The 9,504-nt window shown below is 37.8% G+C and overlaps 1 protein-coding gene across 4 annotated transcripts; it reads right to left on the bottom strand.

Moving 5' to 3' along the window:
• Positions 1 to 1,078: 1,078 nt before the first annotated feature.
• On the bottom strand, positions 1,079 to 7,191 carry LOC132621371 (uncharacterized). Of its 4 annotated transcripts, XM_060335611.1 has the most exons (6): positions 6,742 to 7,191; positions 6,273 to 6,376; positions 5,786 to 5,962; positions 4,105 to 4,377; positions 2,564 to 4,014; positions 1,079 to 1,477 (listed from the first exon to the last, which is right to left on the bottom strand). In XM_060335611.1, the coding sequence occupies exons 1-6, from the start codon at positions 6,858 to 6,860 to the stop codon at positions 1,328 to 1,330; spliced, it is 2,274 nt and encodes a 757-aa protein (XP_060191594.1). In that variant the 5' UTR covers positions 6,861 to 7,191; the 3' UTR covers positions 1,079 to 1,327. The 4 variants fall into 4 exon arrangements, with proteins under 4 accessions (XP_060191594.1, XP_060191593.1, XP_060191595.1 ...); XM_060335610.1 differs by having other exon boundaries at positions 2,564 to 4,377; XM_060335612.1 differs by lacking the exon at positions 6,742 to 7,191 and having other exon boundaries at positions 2,564 to 4,377; positions 5,786 to 6,040; positions 6,273 to 6,364.
• Between the last annotated feature and the right edge of the window lie 2,313 nt (positions 7,192 to 9,504).

The following is a 9,504-nucleotide window of genomic DNA, read 5'->3' as shown; positions in this document are numbered from 1 at the left end:
TTATGGAAATCAAGGAGAGAGAGAGGTGTGGCAAGATTCAAAATTGTGGGTATCTATTACATTGATACTCTTACTTTTTTTGTCGTAAAATTGTGCTTGCAGAGTGTTTGTGCTTGTGCATATACATGAACTCATTTTTTTTTATTTTTTTTTGTTAAATTCGTAAAAAATTTAGTAAAGTTTAGGGACAGTCGATGATAATACTTTCCGTACTCATGCTAAACTTGTGCATTGTTTGTGCAGATTTTGATCCGAGTATCTACGCGTTCATGATGGTGCTTAGAGATTGTTCAGACTTATGGTGATGGCGGTAGCGTAGAAGTTCTATCCATTTACTATACTGTTCTTTTCAAACAGTATTGTGTATCCCACAGATTGATGTATTTCATTTTTTGATAGTTGTACCTTTATCTATAGTCGCTCATGACTTATGGCACAAGATCTTGGATTGTGACTTAAATTTCCGTTATATTTCTCATACTTTTAACAATCTTATTATCTTATTAGACCTTCTCAACTCTTGTTGGTTTTTAATTCATCGGACTATTGTGTTGTGGTTTGCCTGGCGCGAGAATAGCTAGGTGGTACCACGGCTAAGGTTAAATTGGGTTGTGACACATTGAATTTGAGAGCAATGTGTTTCCTTTCTTGTCTGATAATTGGGAAAAGTTCCCAACAAAAGAAAATGATACAGAGAACATGTTTCCTTACAATGAAGTCGAGTGACAGCCATCTGGGTGTGCCATGAAAGTCGAGCATGAAGTTAGTGTAAACTTGCTGGAGATGTATAATTTCTCAACATTTGCGGCTGCTACAGAGGTAAAAGTGGCAATAGTGAAGCAAATACCGCCACAAAAAGCAAAGCATTGCAGAGCGTTCTTGTCATCTGCGTTGTCGTCGGAAAATACATGGCCGTAGAGAACGAAGAAAGTTGGTCAACTAAACTCGGACTTTCGAATTTCCAAAACCATATAAATACTTGCGTCTACACTAACTATCCAGAGAGATGCAGCATAACACAAACTTCATATACGAAAGAGAATAGAGATCATAAGAGGTGAAAAAAGGGGAAAAAAGAGACTGAGAAAGAAATATTACATGACAAAACACGTGACCACTGCTGGGTCTCATCTTACAGTATAGGTCTCAGAGTGTAAGAGGGTGTTAGCAGATACAGTTGGAACATGAATGGGGGTAATAGGACCTGCAAAGTTACAAGTGTATAGTTGGAATATCGGGAAAAGTTTAGAGAGGTACCCTTATGCATTATCCCAATAAAAAAGGCCAATAATTAACCTATATACATATTGGGCAGACTATTCCCTCCTTACATCTCTGATAAGAGGTTGCTGATTTTCCAAAGTTCCTCAACAGCTGCCATGGCTGTTCCTTGACTTTTACCAGCCGAATCCTTCTTAGAGACGTTCACGAAGGTCCCAACATGACCCTGATCTTGCTGGAACTCAGACTCAATCACCTGGAAAAATGATCAATAATAAATGAATGACTAGATCATATAAACGAATGAACCAGGTTTCCTCTATTAGAGTATATGCAGCAAGCTTTTAAGTTGGAATAGGAACTAGTCACCATGTCAACACGCTGCATTTCTTGCAAATAATAGAAATCACGAAAATACTTACTGAATTAATGAACAAGTTTTATATCCTTGTGCATGTTTTTCCAATAACTTGGCAATATAAAATAATAATCCAGTTCTAATTGTATTACACGACCAATCTAATTTTATCCGACAGATCAGCAAAAGGCAAATATGGATTAAGCCAAGTAATATAGAACATCACTCCCATCCCTTTCAAAACTTGCTATATGGAGGTGTCAGAGTCAGACAAAATTCTTTTGTGAAACTAATAAGCATGCCCCATTGATATTGAGGCCGCAGGTCCATCTCTAAATTTCTATTTTTGGGAAGCAAAAACAACACTCAGATAGAAACTTAAAACATCTTTACTTCGCAAAAAGCAAAATAAAAAAGGAAATGGAGAAGATAAAAGAACAAAGAGATCATGCTAAGCTGAAATACATGAATTTGGATTACAGTACCAGTTTCTCAAAAAAAAAAAAAATACATGAATTTGGAAAGATGAAGTCTTGAATAAAATAGAAGAAATTAGTAAGATACATCATCTACAGAAAAAATTATAGAATTGATTCAACTTCATAATTGAAGCTCCAGAAAATATTGAGAAAATTATAAGACCTAAATCCACATAGGTAATTCTATCAAATTTTGTTAAGCATGTTCCAACAATAATAGAGCCTGCTAACCATTGAAAGGATAGATAACTAAGTCTGTGTCCTAAAACACTAAAAGCAAAGATACAGTCATAAATTACCCATGGGAGATTGTTCCTGAACCAAATAAGAGGAATTAAGTGAATCATATGAGACTACTATATACAAAAATAACTACACTTGAATCCCAAGCTATGGGGGTTCGACTGTATGAGTCCTCATGATCCATTTTGCTCTATTTAGAATACTTTATTCAAATATCCAATACTATAACCACATACAAAGTTAAAAAATAGAGCACTCTTACTTGGATATTCTCGCGCATTGACTGTCCAAGATTTCTCAATGTAGCTATAACATTCTCGTCTACAGTTTCCCCTTTGATAATTTCATTGTTATGAGATGCATCAGCTGTAGAAGATTCAGCCGGAGTGGTCAGATTATTCCCACCATTGCAAGCTTTTATGGAATCACACCGACGACTTCTTTCGGACGTTCCCTCATCAGCATTTTGTCCAAATTTCCACAACCTCTGAAATTTACCAGAAAGAAATCTCTGCTCCTTCAAGCCTGTTGTATATATGTTCCCCGAGGCATCATTGGGTTCAGATTTTAAACAGGCTGAATCCAAAATAGGGATGGGTGAGCTTCCTGGATTAGTTCTGGACACCTCACCTTTATTGGCATCAACGTTATTTTCATCTGCATAGAAGTTTGATGCAACACTACTTTCAGATCTAATTTCAGGATCACCAGCATGGCCAATAGGACTTGGGGGATCCGAGAAAATAGAAGCATTCTGTTCAGTAGCAGCATTTCTGCTTGACCACGTTCCCTCAGTTAAATCATCTCTATTGTCACCATCTTGTACATTCACCGCAACTGGATTTTTCTCCTGTACATTATCATCACCAATCTGCTTAATTACATCTTCATCAGAACCAAGCTCCTGAGCCAAATCTTTCAACAATTTTTTCCTAACCGATAACTTGGGACCTTTTCTTCCATTATCAACCTTAGATGGGAATGGATCAGGCTTGGTTCTAGGAAGATGCAACCTAAATTTCTCAGACCAACCTTTTCTTTGCTTTGAAGTTTGTTTCTGTATGCTATTTTGCTTGTGCTCTTCTTCTTTGTGTACAACTGTCCACTTTTCTTCCCAATAGCTTTCTGGTACCAAATAGAGAGGAGTTCTTTGGGAGCTTAAATCAATTGAATGGCTATGACCTCTCATGACTGTTGACTTACTTCTACCATAGTCTCCAACTAAGGGAGTTGTATTGTTGGCATCCACTGCCAAAGCCTGCAAGGATTTTGCCTTTGCTATCAGTTTTTCTAGACTTGTGTCATCTGGAAAATTTAGTAATCTTTGGAGGCACACAGTAGCATTTTCGGTGGCAAGTAGTGAAGGTCTCAAGTGAAGTATCATAGTAACTGCATAAGCTGAGATGAATGCTCCTCTTTTAGAATTCAAGACACTACAGCTGGAGTCAGCAGAAGATTTCTCCAACTTGTTGTTTTCACACGCAAATATCTCATCCCAGATTATCAATAGGTCTTCAAGTGCAAATTCGCGCCCAAATAGTACTCGTAACCAACGAAGTGCAAAGTATTGCGGTTCAACCCCTAGCTCGACAAGGTGGCTATGGAGAGAGGAATCAATAAGTGAGAGCAAATGGTAAAGTGCTGCTGAAGCTTCAATGACAGGGGGAAACCCGGTACCATATGGTGAATGGGAGAAAAACTCTGCCATGGCAACTGCACCACCAGCCCCAATCATCAGAGCATCAAACATACAGTATGCATCGTGTTCCATAAACTTCTCAGACAAAACAATACCAAGCTCACCTTCACTTCCGTAAGCATCACTCAGTAAAACAATGCGTTGTATCTTGGTATCTAGTTCCGTAATTTTCAGTGGACTGCTTTCACATCTATTTTCATCTTCCTCAGATTCTGAAATTTTTTGGAAATCAAATTTATATGTAAAATCATTTTCATGAAATGAGAAACTATCAAATTTGTCAGCAAAATGATCTTCATAAAGATTCCTCACTTCAGAAAGCAGCTCAATATCGGCTTGAAGAACGTAGAGAAGTGGGGCCAATAGTTCATGCATCCCTGCAAACCAGATATGATCTTACTCAGAGGACAAACAAAGATCAATTATTTCAAAATAGAAGACACATGGCATATATACCTTCTTTCCAAAAAAAGACACATGGCATGATAATTTGGTCTCCAAGATTTTGTCAGATTAAGCAGATCGAAAAGAGCAAAAAAGAAAAAAAAAAAAAAAAAGAGTAGAAAAGAGGGGAGCTTTGCCAGGGTCGGCATTTTAAAAGGCGAAAGCATCGCCCCAGGTGTTTTATCTATCACGAGGCGAGGAGTAAGTCTCAAGACATGAAGTGTAAGCCCCATAAAAGAAGAAAGGAACCATTCTCACAAAAGTTTAACTTGGTGCACATGTACATGAGAGGTTTTTAATATTTCACACGTGACTGCTAGGGTTTGAATACTATTGAAAGAATTATATTTTGGTTCAATATCTATGTTCATTTTATTTTTAACAAGATTCTTGTTCATTGTTCTGTTTAAAATGGCACCCAAGCCCATTTTAGTCTACAACCATCAATTGTCCGTTTATTAATTTTAGTTTTAAAAGGTCTTTACTTGTAATTTAATCCATAGGCATAGTACCCAACGGGAAGAGAAGACACATAATTCATTTCATCTACAACTATCATTTTTACAATTTTCTATAATTTACTCTTCTACAACTCTGAATCTGCTAATTTCTGCCCAACCCAATACATCTACTTCATCTTCTCAGGCGACCTTTCGCTGCTAGTTCTCATCTTTGTGTCTCTTATTTCCTTTCCCACTAGTGACTAGAATTAGAATTATTGTCGATTACAAAGTCAAGATACTGAAGCTTCAGTCCGTGATGGTTAATGGAGAAATAGTATTTAGAAGGTTAATCTTCAGTAAATTTCATTGAAGATTAAGTTTGAGGCTGAAAATACGATTATCATTTAATTAGTCAATTTACATTGTCAAGTGGAAAATCCCGTCCGGCCACGCCTAAAACTTGGGATGTTCCTCCAGTGAACCTTGCGCCTAACTCAGCCTCCAGAGGCATTTTTGATACGCCTCACCCAGAGGAAACAGCTTATAAAACAGAGGTCAGGGTGAAGCAATCGCTTCTAGACAAAATGGGCTATTAGACATCACACAGTGCTACACAAAATGTAAGTTAAAGGCAGCAGCATACAACATAGAACATTGGATGAAGACACACCATAAAAGGATGTCTCTTTTCTTTTTCCTATCTGGGACAAACTAACAGAGCACAGAGTCTTGATTCATAATGGGACATTTTGTGTCTGGGCTAATATTTAGAACATGCATGCCATTTGAAAGACTTTCATCTCCATTGACTAATTACAAATGCAAAATTACTTAACAAAGAAAGATTCTTTTGTGCATGACAGCAGAAACAAGTAAAGGCATGAATTACTATATTGACCTTGCCTGTAGCCGCACTGTGGATGTCTAAGGCACCAAAGCAGCAATATTCTTCTCAACATGGCTTGGCATGCAGGTGTTTGAAAGTAGCTACCACGCTCAGGATATAGACGAGAGAGATCCTGATCAACCATTCTCTCCAGTTCAGCATTCCTGAAGAAGCGACTCCACATGCTATCTGCATTCAACAGGAATTAGCGCGTAGGTCAACCACAAGTCGCTTTTCCCAAATAGCAGCAGTAGGGCTGATTGAATTCTTGAACCAAGGAACCAAATTGGGACAGATTAATTGACAGACAGGATTTAACAATGGAAGAACCATATAAAGTTGCAGTACCAAATAAAAATGTCCAAAGGGATGATCAAATTAAAGATTATTCTAGCCAAAAAATGATATAAAGGTAAAATGAAAAAAAGGTGCAGAAAGTGAATAATTTTGATCATGGACATATGGAAAAGGGAGAAAATCATTTTATCAGGTATCCTACCAGGATTTTGTGAGAGTGGATTGTCCATAACAAAATCAGGAGAATTACTCCCATCTTTAGGAACATGTGGATCAATTAGAAGCTGCCGCCTCAAAGAAGCATACCTGAAGAAAAGCAAAAACAACATCTTAACCAGAATGTTCCATTGAGCAAAATTATAAAAAGATATACTGGGATATTTCTCAAAAAAAAAAAAAAAAAAGATATACTGGGATAACCATCAAAACAAAATTTACAAGAAGCAACACGCTCAAAATTGACTACATCAGTAGACTTTGGTTTGTCACAGAACTTGATGCCAAGAATTCTAAATCTGTAAACAATACCCATTAGCAAGATATACTAGAGAAAAAAGAGCTTCTAAAACGTGAAGCAGCATTACTTGTCTGTAGTTGTAAGTCACATAACAACTAAATCGCACAATCTGATTAAAAAGAAGAGGAGCAAAATTGTCATTTGTATAGCATACCTCCTACGGGAGTCGGCTGTGAGGCGACGAAGATGATCGATGGATGGATCGGGAGAGCAAGGCAAAATACCCAAATCAATACGCCACTTGACCCCCCTCAGATCTCCAAACATGGACATAGCTTCCCCCAAATCAATCAATCAATCACACTGCATCCCCCATATAGGCACACAATTGGACATGATTCAACATAAATTGAAAAACAAACAACCAAGGATAACATAACATCTCCAAACTGAATTCCTTTCTGGGAAATCCAACAAAGATGACATTGGGAGAAGATTTGTGCTGAATTGTGGGAGAATGTCTAGACAGGGAGGAGAACAAAAGTACAAACAGGGCGAGAGATTGCTGCTGTTTCCTCAGATTTCATGCGAACTGCCTCGTATAACTTTTTTCTCTTTTTTCTTCTACTTTATTGGAGAACTAGTGACGACAGCCCGGGCAAATCCCAGGCCCAACATTAAAGAGAAAAAATTAATTTCTTTTTGCATTTCTTAGAAAATAAATTAAAGAGAAAGTGAAGATATTAGAAGGCGAAATTTCAGTAATGTACAATTCAGCATATAAAATTATATTTGCATAGTCATCTTTTAAATTACACCCGCATAGCCATTTTTTCACGGTATACAATATTATACAACAATAGACAACTTTATACACCTATTGTGAACAATGTATCAACCTTGTATAAAAGTGTATAATAATGTATAAGAGGTGTTTATACACACTTTTACCCTAGTACTCCCTCCGTCCCAATTTATGTGATATAGTTTGACTGGACACAGAGTTTAAGAAATAAAGGGAGACTTTTGAATTTTGTGATCTAAAATAAGTCAAAGATATTTGTATGGTTATAGGTCATCTCGTAAAGCATAAAAGGTAAAGTTTAAAGTTAAATTGTTGTCAAATAAGGAAATGTATCATTCTTTTTGGGACAGAATAAAAAGGAAAGTGTATCACATAAATTGGGACAGAGAGAGTATATAATATTATTCAAACTTATACAAGAGGTGTTTATACATAAGAGGGGTTTATAAGTAATGTATAAGAGGTTTTTATACACACTTCTACCATATAAAAGTGTATAATAGTGTATAAGAGGTGTTTATAAATATTTTACCGAAACCCTAGATATGGCAACGGCGCAGCCACCGGCGACGGCAACATCAAGATTCCTTTATCAATAAGCAGAAAGTGCACAGTCACTGGCGACGGCGACGACAACGTGTCCAAACCGATGACGGCATACCCAATTACGTCGTCTCTTCCTTCTTCTCCATCGCTGCCACCATCGTCTCCATCGCTGCCGCCGATGGCTAGCTCGGGTAAAAAATTAACATTGGCTAATCTGGGTAAATATTTTCCTCAAATTATCATACAGTGCTATTTTCCCTATTAAATATGGTTCATGTACTATAATATGACCGATATTTACTGGCCCTAAGCATAACTCTAAAATAGATGGAAGTAATAATGTAACGACCCGTTTGGTCGTTATTGCATTTTCGACACTTTTGACCCTTTCCCGAGCTTGGTGAGCTCACTTTTGACCCGAGGGGATCGTTGACACGCTTTTCGAGATGTTTAGATTTGATTCGGGCGACTTCTTGTGAAATTTTGGCTTAAAGCAAAAAAGAATTGACTCAAAGTTGACTTTTGGGTAAACAGACCTTTTTCGGAAATTCGTCGACTCCAAGAGGTCCGGATGGGCTTTTAGAACTTGTGTGTATATCTGGTTCAGTTCCCAATGCACTCGAATGCATTTTGGGACTTGGGTTGGAAAGTTGGAATTGAGGTATCAAGGGTTGACTCGGTTAACGAGACATTCATTGGAAATTCCGAGGCCACGAATGCGTTCGTAGCGTGTTTTTATGTGTGTCTGTGCATGTGGTTTGTGAGAAGATGGCCTCAGGAGTTAGTCGGAAATTCGGGTTGATTTGTGAAACTGGGAATAGTTTCCTAATGTCTGGTGCCCGCTTTAGCGGCACGAGAATCGCGGCAGCGGTACCGCTGTAGCGATCACCCTGTAGCGATCACCCTGCCGCTGAAGCGACCCGTGCCATTTAGGCATGACCGTTGTAGCGGTCAAGGGATGGCTGGGGCGGCGACGTTGAAGCGGTCTGAGTGACCTCGGAAGCGGTGATCGGGCAGTGATTGGGGTAGTTAATGATATAAAACCTCAAGTCTTTTCATTCTTTTATTATTCCGAAAGTGGTTCATATGGGGAGAAATTCTAGAGGATTCTTGGTGGTAAGTTCTTCTAATCTCCTTGCTAATTCATTATTTCTAACAATCTTACAATCTCTTTCCCTTGTTAGTTCATTAAGTGATGAAGATTAAAGTGGGTTTAATGAATGTTCTATCTAGGCTTCTAAATGACGAAATTGATTGGGTTTATGCTAGATTATGATGTGTCTAAGGTTGTTAGTCATATACCTTCCATTATTAGTGTTGAATTCTTGAATTTAAGAGTTAGAGTTTATACCCAAAAAAATTGGGGGTTTTGCTTGGATTTCGAAATTGGATGAATCCTTGAGTTAAATTAGCAATTAGTTGATGGGTTTTGATCACCTAGTGTTTAATTGGATAATTTACCCCCGAATTCCCCGTTTTGCCCTTGTGGGCCCCGTTTCTCAAATTCTAGGGTTGGTTTTTTTTTACCTAATTTGAATGACAGTAATATGGGTATCGATCTTCATGATTTCTAATCTAGATTTCGAATATGCCTAGACTTTCTTGCTCTTGAGGCTCAGCGGAACG

The sequence above is a fragment of the Lycium barbarum genome, chromosome 12 (genome assembly GCF_019175385.1).
Source record: "Lycium barbarum isolate Lr01 chromosome 12, ASM1917538v2, whole genome shotgun sequence".
In the NCBI taxonomy this organism is placed as follows: domain Eukaryota; kingdom Viridiplantae; phylum Streptophyta; class Magnoliopsida; order Solanales; family Solanaceae; genus Lycium; species Lycium barbarum.
This window is presented reverse-complemented; position numbering and strand designations above follow the sequence as displayed.